The sequence below is a fragment of the Xiphophorus hellerii genome, chromosome 17 (genome assembly GCF_003331165.1).
Source record: "Xiphophorus hellerii strain 12219 chromosome 17, Xiphophorus_hellerii-4.1, whole genome shotgun sequence".
NCBI classification, from domain to species: Eukaryota; Metazoa; Chordata; class Actinopteri; order Cyprinodontiformes; family Poeciliidae; genus Xiphophorus; species Xiphophorus hellerii.
The window spans coordinates 6255385-6277994 of NC_045688.1; the positions used below are offsets into that span (position 1 = coordinate 6255385).

The 22610-nt window shown below is 37.4% G+C and overlaps 1 protein-coding gene across 1 annotated transcript in view; it reads left to right on the forward strand.

Moving 5' to 3' along the window:
- Positions 1 to 22610, forward strand: part of snd1 (staphylococcal nuclease and tudor domain containing 1) — a 188126-nt gene that overhangs the window by 111060 nt on the left and 54456 nt on the right. Inside the window, exon 17 of the mRNA XM_032588843.1 lies at positions 7032 to 7220. Within this exon, the coding sequence (XP_032444734.1) occupies positions 7032 to 7220 (189 nt within the window). The remainder of the gene's footprint in view (positions 1 to 7031; positions 7221 to 22610) is intronic.

Below are 22610 nucleotides of genomic sequence, written 5' to 3' on the forward strand. Positions count from 1 at the left end.
AAAATAGTTGCATTGACCTGCAGTTACTAATAGTTTGCCATAATAGCTGTAAGAACTTTCCCCCCACCCCGGATTTTACTATTGATGTTATTATAGAATGTGGATATGATTATCTTTAATTGTGACTCAGCCACCAAATTGTTATGTCAGCTGAAACCAACTTCAGATGTCAGGAGAGTATATCATACTGCTTTTCAGACTAAAGTTAAAGCCAGTCTGTACTTTTCAACATATTCAGAGTAAAAATAAATCTATTTTCTAAGCATAATAATGAGTTCAAATTCTAGTGATGGAGGGTAATTGCATAACTCTGATGTCTAATATGAGCAGATATAACAGAATACAAATGGTTAAATTTTTGCCACACAAATAAATTTTCATTTTTAAACTAAAGGGTCAACAGTTTGCCACCTGGTTCAGTTTTACTCTAACTGCTGTTGAACTTTCTATCTTTCCATGTGAAGATATTTTTTTTAATTACAGGCTCCATTAACACCCTATTTACATCCCTGCCTGATCTGTGCCATTAAGAAATCAATAGGGGTTTAATTCATTAATTTATTTTTCCTCTTTCCCTGTTTGTCTGGCTCTCCTTTTTTATTTTAAGGTGATCTATATTTATAGATTGCTTCTGGAACCAACTAGCCTTTTCTCCCTCACTGTTCGATCACAGTAACATACCAACACATTTAGTCGTTTCATATAAATGGACGGCTGGCACATGGCAATATATTGCTTCAGAACTGAGTAGTGCTGGAAAACATTTATAAATACTGAGAAATCATACATGTGTCTGCATGCACTTGTTTCCATTGTATTACATGCCACTGTGTCCCATTAACAGCTCATTATGAACCTTTAGTGATGACCGTGAGTCCTGGTAATTGACTGTTGAGGGATTTCTTGAAGGTCACCATTCGCTGTTTGGGGCTTTTTTTCCCCAATCAAATGGTGTTAAGCAATACTTTGAAAAAAGCACAAGTCATCCAACGATGTTTCCCCTAGTTTCTGCTTAGCATCCAATAACAGTTCTATTATGTCACGTAGTCTAATGCATATTGCATTACTAATCTCAAACTTACACTTACAGAAACATATTTTAGAGTTGGTTTGCAGCGTTCCTTTTACATAGCTGTCAGCAACTCCTTCACACTCTATTCATCACCGTGTAGTAATGGTCTAATAAGTTGCTTTCTGCTCAGATGTTGCTCTTCATCATTTGAGTCAGTGTGCAATTTTTCTTTGCGTAATTATCACCAATTTAATAAAAAAGAAATTACAAAATAGTGTTGGCTTTGATCATTATTGACAAATCAAAACTTTAATTGGCTTGAGATTTAATTGGTTTCTTGTTCTGCTGAATGAGCAAACCGCTCACAGTGGGCGGGGTTTATTCAAGGACTTTTATTTTCTTACATTTATTTTTTTAAGGGTCACAATGGATATAAGGAGTTAGTAAACTAGTTAAAAAAAAAAACTGTGCAGTTATTGTTTCAAGGAGTTACAGTATCAAATTTACTACTCAGAAATTGATGTTTTATGTTTTAAGCACTGGCAAATAGAGTTGAGAGTGCCAGGCAGGTGGGAGAAAATGGTAGCAACAAAAGGACCTGCTGCCTTGTTACTTAATGAGAATGAATGAAGACATTCCCAAACATCTGCACCTGCCAGCTTGTTCTCCTTGTGTTCTCTGCACATTACAGTCAACAAGGTTCGCATAGACTTCCTCACATTCCCACTGTCCATCACACACACACACACCCCGTCAACACAGGCTGGCAGTCTAACAAACGGATGCTGAATTTGCCTCCATCCACACTGTGGCCTTTAAAATGTTTACGATCCAAGCTAGTAATGCAACACGTGCAAAGTTAAATCTCTCTGGCGATAACTATGATCTCATTGAAACACACACTAAAATTTATGTGAATTATGGCCGAGCCATTTTCAGAAATGATTGAAAGCTTTAGCTGACCAATTAATCTCCAGCTTTGCTTGTAATTTGTAAAGACCGTTCTTTCTTTTCCTGATTAGAGAATGTGTATAAACACAAGTTATGCCTGGCGCACGACCTGCCATGTTAGACCTGATGGAATCCTAAATGGATTTGTACCACGATTGGGACCACAGTGTTCTCCATCAAGCCTAATATGCTTTTTTAAAAATTATATAAATATATTTTGGATGAGATGTGATCAAGAGAATTCCTATTAGTTGCCAATGTTTTAATGAGTAGCAGATAATGGCTACATCAAATGACTTTCTGCTGTGTAAGCATTGGCAATTTTCCCCTAAAATAAAATGAGTCTTGTTACTTTTCAATTAGGAGTTGAATCTAAAGAATGAACTTGACATTTCCATTGAGATAAGAACTACACTTAGAAAGATGATAAGATTATTATTATTTTTTACATAATAAAAGCACACCTAATGCTAATTAATTATCTACTCGCTACTAATTTATCAAAAGTTTCATTGACAAGACTTGAAGCTAACTAAAGAACTAAAAGTTGCCACGTTTCTTTTTTTTGTCTCATGCAGTTTTCTTTAAACGTAGATGACTTTTGGATCTCTTGATTTGCCAACAGCTTCTTGGCCGACTTGGAGGTTTCCATTAGGATGCGTGTTTTCTTTTCTGGATTTGAATTTTTAATGCAAAGCAGTTTTCAGTTTAAACCCAAAATGAAGCCCAGATAGAAAAACAAACAAAAAAAAGTCTTGCAGAACTTTATTCAGAAATGGATAAATGGTACAAATGAAACATTGATCAGAATTTGTGCCAGAGGGTTCTGTTTCTTGATGGACATAACCCCTTATGTTCTGTTTCTTGATGGACATATGCTTGCAAAGCTTCCTAGTAATGCAGCTTCCTGGGCTTCAAAAGTCAATAAGAAGTTGACAGAGGAGGAAATATTAGATTTAAATTTCCTTTATGCCTTTTTAAAGGCTAAAATTTTGCACTGTATGCAACAATGGCTGCTTATAAAACAATATTTTACCCAAGCAAAATGTAGCTTACTTTGAGAAAACCACTCAAAGGCCTAAACTAAAGGTTAATTTTGACTAGACAATAAAATCCAGCAAGGCCATTTGAAGTGGACCGGAGAGCAAAGAGTTTATTTTTGAAAAGTCTAAAGCAGAAGCTTGTTTCATGCTGCATCAAGCTGCTTGCTCCATTATTTACTTTTAGTTTAGTATTTTACACTTGCAAGAGCTGTCATCTTTTGCAGTTTTCTTTTTATGTTACTATTAGTTTTGAATAACCAACTCAATTAAACAAGTTGGATTAGTTGTTTTTCTACTTCATTTGTACCAAATAATTCTTTTGCACTTCCAAAACACTGATGTGCTTGTGTTTCCACACGTGCACACAGTCATAGCCTTCATATGCGTGTGTGTTTCACCTTTTCTGGTTCCTGTCCGCTGTGTCGACACAATCCCAGCATTTATGAGATTACCAAAGCCCATTTGTGTTCCGGCGGGAGCCATCTTGGCTCGAAGGAGGCCTCAACTGGGAACCATCTGGGCTCTGCTCTAAGCAGCTTCCTCTCCACCTCCCCTTTCCTTTCTACACTGAGACCAAACCTATTTAAATGTGAAAGGAGAGGAACTCAAATTCAGCATGAAACTTTAAAATCAAGCCTTCCCATTATGAGTGGTTTCTTCATGCAAAGGAGGAATGTTGGAACGGTTTTAGGGATGCGTCTCGTGGGAAGCGGTAATCCTTACAGGGGATATTTTAACAGTAAATTCAGCTTTTGAATGCTTGGAGGGGAGAAAAAGTACTCTGAAAGATGTAAAAATGTGACATTCCTCACATACATTTTCATTTCACAGCCTTGACTGGAAATTATGTAAAACTGAATTAACAGAGACAGCTTTATAGTACAGGAGCAGATGGGAAATATCTATATAATTCATTCACTGGGAGACATTTTAAGAAAGCTTTTGGTTATGAGACATTGACTTTTTTTTTTAACCAAACTAAAAGGTCACATTATGCTAAGTCACGATTAAATAAATAGTAATCATTCAAATCCAAATTTTACAATCAAGTTTAGTCGGATTGTATTTCATTTTTTATTAGCCTGATTAGTATTTCCAAAATTCCAATTTGAACATGTTTAGCTAAACAAGCCAGTGGACTGCAATAACTCTAAACCTTGATTAAATCCTCCTACTTAGGCAGTCTTCTGAGTTGCATCCATGAACAAGACAAGGACCCTTTGTGGAACATTGATCAGTCAATTTTCACATCTTCTGTGCAAGCTTAAGTAGTCCAATACACTTCTCCTGATCTCTTATTCAGCCTTTGCTCTAAATGAACTCATCCTTTTTAATTTCACATTTTGATGTGAGTATTAGCCTCCTCCATTCTCACTGTTCAGTTAAATACCAGTTTCGCTTTATTTGATGAGCCTTTCAAGGTCAGTGGTCCTGGTGCTCATAAATCTGACATTTTTAATTTCACCCAGAATCTCACATTTGTTGACATTCCTGACTTCATGGATTTAGTCGAACAGTTTGTTTGTATTATTTGTTTTTTATATTATGGCCACACAGAAATGTTTTTTCTTTCAGAGGTTCTGTATTTGACAAGTTAGTGTTGGTTTGGGCCTTTTGTAAATGTGAAGTCAATTCATGTAATTTTACTGGTGTTCAGAGGATGTGCTGACGTTCTTCAGCTATTAATAGTGCTCTGTTCCTGCGTTAACATCGTCCCTGTAGGTGTTGACTTGAGCCATGCAGTCATCTTGTAATCATCAGTATGCTGTTGTCAGTGGCCTTCTAATTTTCCTTCCATACGGTTAGCAGTATGTGGTAAATGAAGTTTCCTGCCTGAGTGTTCTGGGAAACAAAGCAGACTAATTTGTTCTGGTATTAGTAGAGAAGAAGTTGTCAGCATTGCCCATGACTCTCGTTTGTTTTATTTGTTTTTACGTTAGCATTTTGCTGAACTTGTAGACATATTTCCTCACTTGCCTTGCTATTTAGATTCTCTACAACACTTATCACTAAGGCATTAGAATCTCAGAAAAATGACATTTTCATTACCCAGATTTTTGTTCCCTTAAACATTGTGCAGTGTGTGGGGTTTTTTCCCCTCTGATCTGAAATTGGCATGCATGTTTCTTTGTGGTTTTGGCCTTTTTTTCACTTTTTGCCCACTTTTCCATTTCACATTGTGATGTGTGAAGGCCAAATAGTTTCTTTTAACATAGTTATGCAAGTGGCTTTGCACTTTAAGACCAGGATAAAATGAAGATGGTTGTAAATTGCAAAAGGAAGAGGGATGGGCAGTGAAATAAAGCAGATGATGCTGAGGCAGATAGGATTTTGGTGAGCTTGCATGTTTTATTCAGGACCTGAGAGGTTGGGGAGGATTGCTCCTTGCGCTTGTCTTGTATAATAATTTTATTTTTGATTAAATCAAACTACATCTCTGGACACACAGGATAAAATCCAATTATTAAAAGAAAATGTTAAAATCCTTATCCAGTTCAGGTTTAATTTATCATGGTGTTATGGATTTTGACATAGAGATGATCCAATGCAGTCCAGACTTTTTAAAACAGTCTTTTTTCATTTAACACCAATGGAAATCTTGAAGCAGATGCTAACTTTAGCATTGTTAGAGGCTAATTGTTGTTTTCTACCAGGACGCTGAAAAGTTTTATAAGCTATTCTACTTTTATTTTACTTTTTTTTTCGTTCTCAAAAAGATGCCCTTATCACACACAAGAGATGATATCGACTGTGTTTGCAAATTCAATTTAGACAGTGGTTGCTGCGGAAAAAGTTTTGGACAACATTTTTACCCTTTTTCTCCTACACAGACACACAAAAGCTCACACTCTGCTGACATTTATAGCAAAACTTAAACTTTCTTCAGCCAAAATTTTTACCTGTAAACTCAGCTTTGTGCATATGTGCATTAAGGTTAAAAAACATGTACATAGGATGTGAAATGTCTTGTGGTTTCACATTTTGGGTCATTTTCAGTTTCAAAGATGGGCTTCTGTATGGATGAGTGCTGGTTGTACTCCTTGTACCTTTTGTCAGGCAGTATATGAGCAGTCTTTATCTGCAGACGGTAGTAACTGGATCCCTGAAATGTTGGCTCCGCTTGTAGGCTGTGAATCTGTGCTTAATAATAAAACGTATAACGCATGCTGCAATAAAAGCTTTTTAACTGTAGATGAGAACAAGGCAGAACCTAATTCCCTTCAGATTTCCCTTGTGACTGCGGGGCTAAGCAGTTCAAGTCTTAATTACTTGACTTCTCCCTATCTTGAAAGCACACCTGTCCTCTGACTTTATCGCTGACTTTCGTCTTTTTAATTTGCAAAAAAAAAAAAGCAAAAACCTATCCTTGATCATCCATCACTTCTAAAACAAACTGGTATGGATAGATAATTAGTCTGAATAGGCAGAATTTGGTAATAGTCTATCATGAGCGACTTTGCGAGACCCTTTCTACTTTGTCAGCAGTGTATGGTCCTTTGTTGTCCTCATTTGTTTACTTAAAGGAGTCGGGGCTTGGCTGTTACTAATTGAATATGATTTACGTTGGGGGGAGAAAAAAAAAGTAGCCTGGTGATGTTTAGAGACTTAATTAAGTTTGAAGTGCATGTGGAACACGCATTTAAAAACCCTAACAGCCTGCCCTGTTTGTGGAGGTTCTTCAGTTCCCGTTGTTGGCGTGAATAGGCACATTATTGAAAGCAGACAGAGTTTAATTAAGAATGTCAAGGACTGCAGTGAGTCTGAAGACAAGAGGGCATCACTGGGTTTTCTGTTTGAAGAAAGAAAAGAGAACCCCATCTCCAGCTAGAGCACTCACTGGGATATCTGGAGCCAAGCAGTGAAATGGGATCTGTCTGTTTGCTACTTAATCATTAGAAAGCCCCCAGGTCTCCATTGATGAAAAACTGCCTATTTTTCAGAATCTCAGAGCATTTTATTTGCTACTCCCAGTACGTAGCAATAAATGAGAATGTCTGTCTTATTTTCTTCTTCTTGTTTCATAGGTTGAAGTTGAAGTGGAGAGCATGGACAAAGCGGGCAACTTCATTGGCTGGCTGCACATTGAAGGCGTGAATCTGTCTGTGGCACTGGTAGAGAACGCTCTGTCCAAGGTCCACTTCACAGCAGAACGCAGCGCCTACTACAAAGCGCTGGTTTCAGCCGAGGAAGCATGCAGACAAAAGAAAGAGAAGGTAGGACTCATTATCAGTGGAACAGAAACTACTGTACATACAGTCGGAGAGGTTTCTCTGAGAATTGAACCTCCAAGTCATAAAGCGGGCCTCATGAAGCTGTCGGAATGTGAACATCATTCACTGTAGTGCCATTGTAAATTTCATTCAGGCAGAGCAGAGGTAGCATCTCGGTTAGTTTTGTTTTGGTGCACTGAAGGCTCAGGATATCATCCTGCATAGCCAATAGTGCCATTTCTCTCAGCGCTCTTATTGAAATACACAGTTGTCACTGGAACCAGCAGCTTCAAGAATAAAATCAGTATTTATTTAGTTTCCTGTCAAGTTTGAGATGTGGTGTCCTAGGCATGTCTGCAAGTTTGTAAGCGCAAGGTTTATATCTCGCAAGATTTAAGATGTCAGCCCTCCTGAAACATCAATGTATGTTTGGAATCCAGTGACAGAAGTAAAAGTGGAGATGTTTGAGAATATTAAAATTAAAATGAATTACTTCAACCCATGATGATTTATTGGTCTGGAAAGTTCATTTTAATAATTTTGCTTGTGAAATTTTTTGAAATCTAAATTGCTCTGCTTACTGTTGAACTATCACCTTACATACATTGTCAATTGTGGCTGTAAGGAGACAAAATGTGAAAATGTTCTCTGTGAATGAACACTACACTGTAAATTGGTCGACAATACTTTTAACATGTATTCAGAAGCCGTCGTATGTCGAGCATCACTGTTGTGAAGTTCCTCCATCCAGGTTTGCAAATGGGCACATTTGCTGTTATCATTGAACCTGTCTATCCTCAATGGGAGTTGTGTGATGGATGGTGGCCTCCCTCACTCTGATCCTGATCTTGCCTTGCATTTTCATTATGGCTCCACGAGTCACCTCTGGCAGATGCACAAAGTGCCCAGCCAGCTGTCAACGTTGTCCTCCTTCTCTCTATCTCTGTAACTTATTTCTTTCACTTGCTCTCTCTCCCACTCTCTACTTATTTGGGTCCTTGAGGACACACAAATGCCTCCTCATCCCATATAAATGTGATGTATCGCCGGAGCTAGGAGGAGGTTGTTCTCTCTGCCTCCAAAGAATTTGTCATGTTCTTAGTTGCCGTGTTCCTACAGTGTTGTTTGCTTTCGGCTCTCTTCTTTTTGTTGCAATTACTCTCCATCTGTGCCCCCCCCCCACCCTGCTCTACTTCTCCTCCCCAAAAAACACTGGCAGCAGGAGATGAATATCTGGAGAGTGGTCTGCAGGTGAACCTTTGCTTTTTCTTTAAAAAAGAAAAAAAGGTCTTGCTAGCCATGTGAACACCCAGTCCCTGCCATGTTAAATCTGACCACACATTCCTGACACCTCTAGGAATTTCACTCCAGGTTTCCAGGTCCTGTTCCGCCGCGCTGAGACAGACTGACTTGGAACACAAGGTTTTCATTCGAACTGACCTGAGGAAAGACGGCAGAATGGGGGCCTGCATTGGCCAGACAGATGGTGATTATGGTTGATGTTAGTGTGCCAGAGGCATCAGCGGACAGATCAGCTACTGCCCGATTTGCTTCGTTGTGAATAGTTTCGTGTTTGTACAGTACAGCGCCCCTCTGTTGCATTCTGCATACTACGCAACTCCAAGGCAGATGAGGTGGGACTTGGAGCTCTAATTAACCCTTGGAGACCACCTTGAGAAAAGCTGAGAGCCTGGCAGTTTATTTCAGTCTTTCTCTTTTGAAGTAGTGGCTGGCTGGTCCGTGTCTGTGTGTAGGCTGTGGTAAGGTAGGGCACACTTCATCTTTTCCCATCTCTCTTCCTCTTTTCTCATCGCCTTCTCTTTATTGTCCCTGCGGCTGTAGATGTGGAAGACATCAGTCGTTGCTGTGTCAGGCATCGCTACAAGAAAACAAGGTTGTCCTAATAAACTGAGGATGCGCCAGAGCTTGTGCGCGCGGACACACCAACACGCGCGTTTATTAAGGAAAAGTTTGCGTTGGTGGACCAGCTGGGACTCAGGTCAACAAGGGGGGAGAGAGGCTTGCTGCTGTAGCATCCTAAACCAAAACTGCTTAGCTGGAGTGTCTTAAGTGAATATGAGATTTTGCTAAAATGAGACCAATGGGACAAAGTGATTGTGTTCTAATTGAGAAATTCCAAAGGGTTGGAAGATGAGCCTTTTCCAGAGCTCAGCAGGTTTTAATCTTGCCCATCAGCTCCTCTTGGAACAATATTTGGAACAGCGCTCACAGCAAATTAAACTCTCCCTACATGTACTAGACATGACTTGTACATCTGGGTGTCTTTCCGAATCTCTTTGCTCTTCAATTTTTTTTTCGTAGTTGATATGCATACAGTGGCAGTCAGAAGTATAAGTGCATTGGGCATGAATATAATATTACTTCTGGGCTTTTAATTATGAATTTCAACTCTTCCTTTTTCAGAATTGATAGAAACTTTGAATTTCAGGTGGACATTCCCTAATCAACACTGATTCAGACATCCATTTACAGTCTATATATATATATATATATATATGTATATATATATACATATATATATATATATATATATATATATATATATATGTATATGTACATATATGCTTTCTCAGTAATATTTGCATAAATGTACTTTACATTTTCAGAAAAAATTGAACTCTTTTTATGACTCCCAACAAGATTTTTGTGTAATTCTGGTTGGATGAGTTGATTTAATTTAATAAAATTTATTTGTGTAGTTCATTTCAGCAACAAGGCAGTTCAAAGGGCTTCACGCCATAAAATCATGATACAGTCAGCAATTACAAAAACAAACAATAAACATTACATTTTGTCAAATACCATCATCAAACTCATCAATGCACATCAAATATGTTGATCAGTGTCCCATTTATTACTAATCAATGGCAACTCTAAACAGGTGGGTGTTTAGCTTTGATTTAGAAAAACTGTTTCAGCTTTCTAGCAATTTTCAAGAAGTTTATTCCAGATTTGTGGTGAATAGAATCTGAATGCTGCTTCTCCTTTTAAAATGGTTGGTTTCCAGCACAGACTGCCAAATTCTCTTTACTACAAATCAACAAGAGGTTTGAAATTTGGACCCAATTGGTGTCCAAATTGGCTAACATTAGGCTTCTGGGATGGACTTTCCAAAGTTTTTACCTCATCTAGAAAAATTAGAAATATATGGACCTTATTTAAATACTTTTTTCTGTGTCAAGAGACCAACCATTTTGAACAATATACTGATATAGGGCTGAATGGGAAAGCATTTCCAGGCTGTAAAAACAAAAAAACAAAAAGTGAATTTGTCTTTTTAATATGAAGTGTCTTGTAGCGGCTGTTCATGTGTTTCCCGTTTCCTCTTGCTGCAGGCGATAGAAATAAATTTGACAAAAAAGCAACAGCATCTTGGCTCTGTGGATTGGGAGCAGAGGCTTTGACTGCAGAGATGTTGGCTGTAGCTTTGATGCGAGTTCTCTGACTGAGCAGGTGTGGGAGTTGGTTTGTCAATTTATCGGTTATGCCTGGGGGACGATCTCATTTCAAAAAAATGAAATGCTCAGAAATTAAGAAGCGGGGTCATGAAAAAGAAATCAATCTATAATCCCAGAAGTGCTCTGTTAGAAATTTAAGCTTTGTTTTCCTCAATCCTCTTGTGTTGACAGCTTTTTGCTTATTTTCTGCTTATATAAGTATAATGCCTATAAAAGTATTCACCCCGTTTGGTGTTTTACACATTTATTGTTTTCAGAAACAAATCAATAGCAACTAAATTTGGCTTTTTTCACTGTGATTTACAAAAAAAACAAAAAACATTTAATGCCAAACTGAAAACTATTTCTATAAAACTGTTTGTAAATATTTGACATAAAATTATTGCATAAATATTTACTCTTTTTTTGAAGTGACTGACCTAATTCAACAGAGGTCCAGTCAATTGCTAGTACTAGTCTCACGATGAGTTCAATGGAAATCACCTGAGTGCAGTGAATATGTCCCCTATTGATTGTAGTGTAAAACCTGAAAGTCTGAAAGACCATTCACTGGTCGGGATGGATACAAAAAAATCTCTACAGTCCTGAACGTTCCCTGGAGTCCAGGAGAATCAAGAAATCAAAGAAACATGGCGGATTTGTAAATTTGCCTAGATCAGCTGATCCTATAGTGACCTAGTTTCTGCCAATTTCCTGTGGCAACCATTTTGTGCCTCATCCAAAAATGAATGACCAATTTGAACTCAATATTACCCAAATAGGGCTTTCTTGATATATTGTTTTTCAATGTAATTACCCATCCTTGAAGGAGATTAACAGACTCTGATGGGTCTCAATGTGGTTGAACAGACAATGGAGGGGGAGGGGGTGGAGGGAGAAGAAAAGAGCCCAAAAGACTATGTGACAACTCTTGTTAAGATATTTCATGTCACAGGACTCTTCTTTGATCGCTGCCCGCCCCTTTTCTCTCTCAGCCCAGCTCAGTCCTCTTCATACACCGCTGTCTGACTTTAATCTCTTGAACGTTCTCGCCTCCTTACGCTCACTCTCATCACGTTCCCCTTTCTTCCGTCCTCCTTCAACTGATCATTGAACCGCCGTCATGCTCCCCTTTGCTTCATTTGCTTTGACAGTTTTTGGATCGTACTGGACGGCGAGGACTGCATAAAACTGACTGAGTCAGGCACCTGCATCAGTTGTGCTTCTATTTTGGAGAAGGGAGGAGGGAAAAACTCCCTGGAAGAAAAAAAAAAGTCTAAATCTGGGATCTGCTGCTGCCATTCCTTATGCTTCACCAGTCAATCAGCAGTACTTGTCAGAAGTACTTGAAGCAGCATCTTTCTGACTTTGAACTGTTTGACGTGTCCTTGGCAGACCCTGATGGAAGTATATAATCTTGTTTAAGCTTTCTTTTTCCCTCCTGAAAAGTTAGATGTCCAGCTGACTCGACTGGCTGTCCCCTCATTCCAGTTCCGACGCTCTAGTACATAAACACATGGCTAAGGGCAACTGTTTTGGTTCTAGAGCAACTCGCTACATTTGAACATTGCACTGGCTGACTTACTATGCAAAAACCTTCACTATGCCAGTACATTCCAGGTAATTGTCTTTATTTCACCCTAGATATATGGAAGCATCACTGTAAAGCAATATTTTAAGGTTTCAAAATATTAAAAAATGAGGATCATTAAATGCTAGCTTTGGACAAAACCTTTGGATCCTTCCTCTTTTCCTTTTGCCCGGGATCGAGCGGCGTTCTCCATGAGCGACCCGCAACCGCGTGCTGTTAAAACGAAACAACAACAAAACGTGTTGACGTCACAGATCACGGAGTTTAATCTCATACAAAGCAATCGACAACAAAGCTGCAGAGGTACAGAGATATACATTTTATACAGACAAGAGAACAGACAACACGAAACACAAAAGACAGACAAAGGCGCCCAAAATGTGGAGGAAAAGATGGAAAAAAAAAAAACTCTCTCTTTTTCTTAACACGGAATCTTAAAGTAAAAAGGTGTTTCCCTATTTAATATATGCAGGCAAGGCGTTCCGTTCTTTGACCAATCAGAAACTCCCTCAACACCCAGAGATCCTGGGACTCCCCCTATCTCAGCTCCGATGTCTGGCTTTTATCTAAGTCAAAGGGCGGACGACTTCGTCCTGGGCCGCGCCAGGTACGGGGAGAGGCGCCAAAGAGTCTGTAACTCCTATCAGAGTGTAAATTTTATAGCTTTGTGTCTGTCAGCGGGGGAGGAAAAAAGGCCCTGCTTTGGCCTGCTTCTTCAGCTGAATTCCCAAATGTTCAACAGAAAACTATTCCAAATTAAAGTGTTGGCTATACCTTTACACATGTCGTGGATTAGCTATATTAAGCACCAAACAATAATTATTTTCTTTACAGTTCCCCCTTTTGAGGTCTTCAAAAAGACCTCAATAAAAATTGATTAAGCCTTCTAATGCAGAACCAAAACTATGTATTAAAAAAATAAAACAAAACAAAAAATAGAAAACAAAAGGTTGACGTAGCCTAATTATATACAGTTCCCCCTTTTCAAACAAAACCCAAGGGTAAAAACGACTCATCCTTACAGAAATATAAAATCATAAAACAAAAACACAGGACAAACAAAACCCAAAGTATAAAATGAAAAAATAAAACAGAAACATACATAGAAAAATTAGTAAGAAATGTCTGCAACTTAAAGGACAACATTCACCACAAAATTACAATCTGCCAAAATGAGAAACACACAAAGTTACAATCTGCTGCTCGTCTTTTTCTGTTTTTTTTTTTTAAATGTCCATCGACAGTCTCTTAAAAAATATGAAGTCTTCGTCAGGAAAATGTTCAAAAAATGCGCGCAAAAAACGAAACGAAAGTCCTTTTCAAAGTTCCCAACGAACGAAAAACACGCAATAAAAATTAATGTCGATGATGATCCTCTTGTAGCCTGATCTTCTTCGACTGGAAACCTCAAGAAACGACCTGTCACAGGTCATTAAACAGTCATTTTGTGTTCAACATGAATTTCATTAGCCTCAGAAACACAATTACCACATTCTTTAATATCATCTTCATTACAGTCAGCATAATCAAACGATGGTTTCACCTAAAAATAAATTTGTTTTGTTATTTTCCATCCAGGGAAATTATTTTAATCCTTTTTATCAAAGAACGCAGACTTTGAAGGAGACCACATCCGCAGGGCACCAGGAAACCAGCTGCAAAACTATAATGACAAGACAGAGATCAGATTTATCCAAAGGCATCATTCATTTGTGTAATTCAACACAAACATCTTCAATTCACTTTGTGTTCAAGTGAATCCTCCAACGCTCGTGGCTCTGTGGCTGTTATCTTCGAAATAAGTGTGAAGCCGCTTCTCCAAGGAGCCCCACCCCCGCCTCGCATGACACAGCTTGTATGACAGAGTCCAGAGTCCTGGAGCTCCGAGCTCCAGGGCAGTCTGTGTGTAAAACCATGAGCAACACATCACTTGAAACCTTATCTCCTACTCTGTCCAGTTCTGTTCATCAAATGGTGGATGTGATCCCTTCAATTTACGTTTCTATTATAATATACTATAGCTCCTAACCGATGGAAAACACCAAAACCCTGTAATCATTTGCTTCAAAAGACATGTTTCCAAAGTAACGTGTTCCCAGAATGTTAAACATATGCAGATCTTTTCTTAAACCAATCTTGTAAAAATAGGATTAAACAAACGAAACAAAACAATAACAAAAACTTAAAAATGTAGTTGTAAAGCTTACATTTACCATCAAAATGAATAACAATGTGAATTAAACAGTCCAGTTTAAATTACTTTCATAGAACAAACTAGATCTTATTGGTTATCTGTGTAAATCATTTTACATGCGTTCCTTAAACAAAATTCAAAAGTTAGACTTGGAGAAATTATAATGAAACAAATCCAGACATTTTCAAAATACACCAATTGTACCCAGGCTTATACTTGTCGTCGAATTTAAAGTTTTATTCAAAATCGTTTTAAATGGATGTAAATCAAAACAAAAATCAAGTTTAGAAAAAACCATTATAATCCCACCTGTGTACGTTTCCTGATTAATGATAACTTTAATCAATGACAGATTCTTCAAAACATTTCTTAAAACATTCATGCTCCATTAAATTAATGCTCTGAAAATGGCTGACACAATAATATTTTAATTTCTATAATTATTTTCCCAAGTTAATTAACCAAAATATGCTCCATTATCACTATAAATTTATCTATTGTATCAACATACCTTAGCCCATTGTCAGAAAATCTTTTAATGGAGAACAACTCAAATCCATTTAAAATAAGCACTTATCAGACCATATTTTCGTTTCACTTTTTTGTGTAACACATATCAGACATGTTCTTCAAAAAATTTGTTTAAGTAATAAAAGTTTCAGTAAATTACGTAAGTAATATAAAAATAAAAATAAATCCGTAACATATTCTCCCCCCTGTATGATACATTACTGGCTAATGTATCATATTTCTATTATGTGAAATAACGATGATGATGAAACAGGATTATTATTTTACTGAAAAATACTACCCAAATTTAAGGCTGCCTTTTGTCCCAAAAAATAAACCTTTCAAAAATCAAACAGAACAATTCATTCTGCATGGTTTAAACCTTCAAAATTGCTATTTTCCCAAAATACTTCACATTACAGTTGTAAAGGACATTACTGTTATGATTGTCAAATAAGTCATTTTACAAGCTTCTCAAAACTTTTCACTAGCGTTTGACAAAACGTGTTTACCAATTAAGACTCTGTGAAAGTGTTGCATAAACCGGCCAGAGAGACATTGAAAAAATTCAAAATGTAGTCTTAGTTGAGAAAATCTAAAAATGATAAATTTCGAGAAATACTGGTCCGAATATAACCAAATCTACAAATGAAAAAAAAATTAAACTAAAGACCAAAATTCCCTATCCCCTGGTGAACGGGTCCAGAGGAAACTGATAACTCAAAAGAAAGAAAGTAATTCGTTATATTTAACAAAATAAACAAAGAACTGACACAAATAGCCAAATAAAAAATCAGACTAATGTAAAGAAATGTAAAGATTAAAATCCTAAATTACTCACTACTTAATATATAAAGTAATATGAAAGGAAAACAGAAAATCATTACCAAGAGTGTCTGTGTGTGACAGGCGACTCAGTGTTTCGATGCTACAAACTTATATTTTACATTTTCCAGGAGGTAGTTTAAACGATGGGAGAGAAAATTATTTGCCTTACAGTTGTTTGTTCTTTTCTGCTGAGCTGCTGTGAGCAGAGGTTGCTTTGTACTTAAAATTAGTGATATGCAAAAAGGTTTCACATGTTAATTAGTTGAATCTAGTGGGGGTAGAAATTACAGCACAGCTGTAGCTTGTTCTCCCGTGCTGAACTTCTGTGAATGGGGGTTGAAACTCCTCCCTGAGCTCCATTATTCTCATATCTTAAATAAACATACTTGTCGCTTCTTCTTGTTTTGTTCTATGTATTTATTTTACTTAATTTTCTTATTTTATTTTATTCGAAGCCCTCTCGTCTGTCTATAGGCAGTATTGAATCATCTCGTATTACAGTTTAATATTGATTCTCTACAATAGTTCCATATAATCTTTTTTATTTATTAACCAATAAGTTATTTCAAACTTAATGTTATCCTTCAACAACAAATCTTGTAAATTTTAGCAAACTTTTCTATATTTAACCAATTTCTATTTAACAAGAGAGTGACTTCTAATTTATCCTATCTAATTATCCGTAAGTCCTGTAGATTTAACAATATTTTATCTATCTTAAAGTTTTGGTCTGTTTGAAAAAGACTGATTGTGAAAATATCTAGAGTCAGTTGTATATTGCAGTTTGTTGTTATCTGAACAATTACCTCTTACAGTTAGAGCCTGTTTCTCTAAAAATCTTCGTTTTTTTTTCTTATCCTCAACTCATGAAAAAAATCCTATTTTACTCATTGTATGTCATTCCATTTTCCTACTACCTTCACAGCCTTAGAAGGAATAATTAACATTATATCCACTATTCAGTTCTCAAGTCTATATAAATTTTTATTTAATTTATTTCATAGCTGTACCTAATCAGTTATGTATTTATCTATTTATCCATTCAGCATATTTATGTATTTAACTATTAATTTGCCAAGACAGCATTTCTAGAATCCTCTGTGACCTAATTTTCTTGGCTTATTCTTTCTTTCGTTATTTATTTATTCATTTATTTAACCGTAGAACCCATATTGTAATTTCAATTTGTTCAGATAATGTATTTTATCAAGATTCTATCCTTTAATCACCTTCCAAACTGTACACTGCAGGTCACAGTTACTGCTGTTATTGTTTAATTTTAAGAAGTTAGTTCAATTTAACACAGAGGATGTTTGTAAAAACTAGAAATTTTGCACCATCAAACAGCACTGAGAAAAATTCAGTAGTTATATGACATAAAATACCAAATGGTATTTTATCTCCAATCACACACTCTGTCAAACCAACATGAATTATAACACAAACAAAAACACACAACACATTACAGAAAACACAAAACACACACATCTGGCCAGGTTTTATAGTCAGTCAAAATTTCATCAGTCCCCAAGTGTCAGTCTGTGGTCATTATTCTATCAAATTTTACTGTAATTTATATCAATTTTACTAAAATTTATATGAAATTTACTGAAGCTTCAGAAATTGTCCAATGTTGTCATGTGTCAATTTAATTAATTTTAAACCCCAATCGTCAGTAACCTTTTAAATCCCCGTGCACGTTTAAAAAGAGAGACATCTCAAAGTTATGTTAAAATCAAACCACAACCAATAATTTTGTTTTCTGGTACCAGTTTTATGTACTGAACTCCTATTTATTTTATTTATTTATTTATGTTTTAAACTAAACGACCACGTTTTCGCCATCGTTGTACTTTCCCCGTTACGACTCTTCAACGAACCCCGACCATAAAATAGCGTACAGCACGTGTCGCAACTCAGTGTCCATAATAACTTCACAATAAAACGCAGCAAAATCAATGCAAATTCACACACACAGCGCTATCCAAACAACTTAACACTCTGCTGAAACACACAGCCAGCCCGAAGTCGTGCACGCGCACACACACGGCCACACACACACACATATACACACGCAGAGCTCTGCACGCACACTTCACACAAAAGAGCCGCTAGCTTCAAAAACACCACAAACATACAAATACAGATAACACTAAACAGAACAATAGACAAATAGAAAGAGAAGAGGAGAAGGAAAACAAAAATACAAAGAAGGCGCCAACTAAAAATAAAAATGCAACCTCAAAGCTCACCACAAGCGTAAAATAAGAATTTACCACAAATTCTATCTGACGGCCTACCTCAGACCTGTCTAGTGTCCCACACACTCAAAGTTTACCACAAACTTATAATATGAATTTACCACAAATTCTATCTGACGGCCTACCTCAGACCTGTCTAGTGTCCCACACACTGAATAAACCTACCCCAGGTTATTTCAAAATACACAATTCCTAAATTTCTTTCTTTAAGGAGCACAGCCATGGGTCTCCAGGGAAAAAGACATAAACTTAAGAAAACCCAGCTTTTACAACTGAGGGAGCGCAAAATCCTCAGTCTGAACCCGCTACGGTCCGCTGTACATGCGTATTTCCATACAGTGTACCACACACTCAAAGCCTACCGCAGGCTATCGTTAAATTCCAATTATAACTAACAACAGACTATTTTAAGAGCAAAACTATCCACCCTTGCAGCTCCGAAACTCCGCGTGGCTGCGCACAACAAAAGAGTAATTAAAAAACGTCTTACCGCACCAGCCGGACGGATCGATCGGGGAGAGACCGCCACCCGCCAAGATTCCAGAACCGGACGAAGCCCCCAAATATTAAAAAATGAGGATCATTAAATGCTAGCTTTGGACAAAACCTTTGGATCCTTCCTCTTTTCCTTTTGCCCGGGATCGAGCGGCGTTCTCCATGAGCGACCCGCAACCGCGTGCTGTTAAAACGAAACAACAACAAAACGTGTTGACGTCACAGATCACGGAGTTTAATCTCATACAAAGCAATCGACAACAAAGCTGCAGAGGTACAGAGATATACATTTTATACAGACAAGAGAACAGACAACACGAAACACAAAAGACAGACAAAGGCGCCCAAAATGTGGAGGAAAAGATGGAAAAAAAAAAAACTCTCTCTTTTTCTTAACACGGAATCTTAAAGTAAAAAGGTGTTTCCCTATTTAATATATGCAGGCAAGGCGTTCCGTTCTTTGACCAATCAGAAACTCCCTCAACACCCAGAGATCCTGGGACTCCCCCTATCTCAGCTCCGATGTCTGGCTTTTATCTAAGTCAAAGGGCGGACGACTTCGTCCTGGGCCGCGCCAGGTACGGGGAGAGGCGCCAAAGAGTCTGTAACTCCTATCAGAGTGTAAATTTTATAGCTTTGTGTCTGTCAGCGGGGGAGGAAAAAAGGCCCTGCTTTGGCCTGCTTCTTCAGCTGAATTCCCAAATGTTCAACAGAAAACTATTCCAAATTAAAGTGTTGGCTATACCTTTACACATGTCGTGGATTAGCTATATTAAGCACCAAACAATAATTATTTTCTTTACAAAAACTACAAGTCCTATGAGATGGCAGACTTGTGTTTCTTCAGCTGTATGTAAAGTATTGTTCCTGAGAAATTTAACTGACATTTAAGGCACTATTGGCAAACATTACAACCAAACATGATAATAATGCTAAAAAAATATTGGCATTCTGCAATTGAAAAGAAGAGTCATACTTTATATTTTAAAGCAATTTAAAGCCACTGACAATAGATTTTAAAAAGCATAGTAAAACTCCTAGGAGCATTGTATGTCTTTCTGCTTACTTTCAGTTCAGTTGTAATGGTCTACACAAAATAAAATACCAGCAGTGTTCTTTATTTTCTGTGAATTATAGTTCTATTTTACTATGCTCAGTGTATTCTTCAATCCTGAAGCAATCTGTTCTTTCTGTTTTGCAGTCTTTTGTATTTCTCTTTTCCATTTCTTTCCCCTTTCTTGAATAAGCTATGGTAGTCCTCAACACTATCATTAAAAAACAACAACTTTTGCAGCGAAATAATGCAGTACATTTGGCTCATTTTGCAGCTGCTTCCCAAAAATTGTTTTTCAGATATTTATTTCACTGATCATATCATCCCTATTTAAATTTTGGTCCCTGGCTGTTCTCATTCTGAAAACAAAATTACCCAGCATGAAATTGTTTTTTCTTTGTTTCATAATAATTGTAGGGCTTGTAAAGGAGTTTTAATAGAACACTAAAGCAAATGAGTTACTCTTTGTTGCCACTTTTGTTTTCATCTTCTGTCAGTTGATGGATGTGGAATACCTCAGCCATTTATTGAAAGACTGGGAAGTTCTAATGTAGTAATTATAGATGTTTCAGTATTTTCTAAGCTCTTCTGACTCCCCACTCAATCATCCAAAAGCTCTAGTTAAATTTTGAGTGAGATTTGAAATAGGTGAATATTGGATTTTTTAAAAAAAGGCAAAGTATTGTGATAAACTGCTGATTGAAGGTAAGTGTTGTCAAAACATTTAAATAAAAAAAAAATGTGATTGAGAATACTTAAATACCCACTTTCACAATAAGTCACCTAGGCAACCTTTAACTACTAGATTAAAAAACTTTGCTTTGTCATCCTACAGATGGACATCCAAGATAGTCAATGTGTCAGAGGTCATTTTGCATCAGTTTTTAGCCTTTCAGAGAACACTGGATAAAGCTTTGCCAGAGCTGAGCTAACTGTGTCTTAACTCACCTTTGAGCACTTTATTGACGCTCTTCTTTGTCACATCCACAGCATCATGTTGTCCAGTCCAGCAGCAGTCACAAGTCATTGAAACTTCAAGGTCTCTGCTTCTCTGCACAGTAATTCTTTGACTCAATCACTTTGAGGGGGTGTGAGTAGCCGTGAACAGGTGTGGAGAGTCCGATGACTCATGGTGCAGCAGTCCTCATCCTGCAGTGCTCAAATTACCTATTGTTCCTACTTTTTTGCTCCTTTATATTTATATTCAGCATTGAAAATGCTTTAAGTTACTACTAACTATATGTCCTCCAAAGTTTGGCTATATTTGTTCCCACTTGATGCTGATGTCAACTACTCTCTGCATTTATAAAATTTTATGTGCCAGGAAGTAGCAATAATAAAACAATGTGATTTTTCCCCTAAGTCTGAAAAGTAGGTCAATAAACCCTCTGAAAACAGTGTGCAGTAAAGAGCTTAAGCCCAGGTTTATTGCTATGAATTAAGATGGTAAGAAGCAGCCAGATGGTCTTTAATAAATGCACCTAAACTAATATGTTGTCACGTCTACAGAAACAGACATTTTAGCTGCTTGCAGGTGTGGGATGATTCAGTTTGACCTAAAACAACACAAGGAGGAAAGACATCCAGAATATTCTCTGAAAAGGCTGATTTGCTACCTGTCAGTTTGGAAAGACTGAGGTTACTCCCAAACACCTCGGATTAAATTTTTCACAACAGACTCCAATGCTTTCTGAAGTCGATCTTCGGCAGGGTCGTTCCCCCCAGTTTTAAACTCTGCAATGTTGAGAAAAATGATGAAGCCCAGGCAGACTTCCGAGACTCAGGAAGCGGCAGTAAGCATTTTAAAGATTGACAGATGGGGGGAGAGGCCCTTCTCTTGGAGGAAAAAAATGAAAGAAAAACAACTCTTCAGTGCAGTTTGTCTATAAAATTGCATCTAAACAAAAAAACTTCTGGACTAATCCATAGCAGATGATGATAGAAAACAAAATGTGACAAAGTGAGATTTTTCTACTATAATGAAAGGCGCTGTTTGGAGAAAATCCAACACCAAACAGCACAAATAACTGATGCAGTCTAGCAAGCAATGTGACTGACAATGCTAATGTTTTGGTTTATGCAGCCACTAAACCTTAACTACCCTTAGGCATTCACTCGCATACACCCAGAGCCTAATGTGAGGGAATCTGTCCAAGTGTTTGGCTCCATGCAGAGGAATCATTTTCCAAAAGGGTGGGGGGAGAATAATTACTTAAGTGGTGGACCATAACATTATTAGATGCTTGAAGACCTTAAGATATTGTTCCATAAAATCAAAGATATAATTATGAATGAACTATGACATTTAGAATCGCAGGTTAAATGTCAGTCATGCTTTAAATTAAAGAGAAAAGGCTTTCAAAACTCACTTCAATGTCTTGAGATATTTCTCAACATGATTTTATATTCTTCAGAAATGTATGCTTTTAAATGCATTTAAAAGACATGTAAATGTATGTATACACCAATCTGCATCAGTGTATAACTGTTTGTACGAATGGGTGAATCTGGCTCTAATGTAAAGCGCTTTGAGTGGTCAAAATGACTGGAAAAGGGCAAAACAAGTTCAGTCCATTTACTATTTACTATCCTAAGGATGTAGATAATTCATGGTTTTTCCTATTGCTTGAAAGCTGAGGCCAGAGAGAAGAGGTTTAGGCTAAACGCTGGTGTGTAGCCTTTTAGATCAGTGGCTCAAGTCTCATGTGGCTTGCTGCAAATCAACACATTCAGTGAGAGAACACATTGCTTTACAGTCAAAGTGTCAGTAGGCACGCAAGATGGAGGCAGCATAGTTTGTGTTGGCAAGTGTGAAAGGACGGGGATCACAGCAAGGGGACATTATTGCCCGCAGGGTGGTCTCGATGGGAGAGGTGACCCATGCGGGACATTATGTCGCTGGAAAAGATGGCAAGGACTGGTCGCTATTATGTGCAAGTAATTCTCCGGCTTCTCGCACAATGCATGATTCCGCCTCTGAGTGCCTAGATTGTTTGTGATTT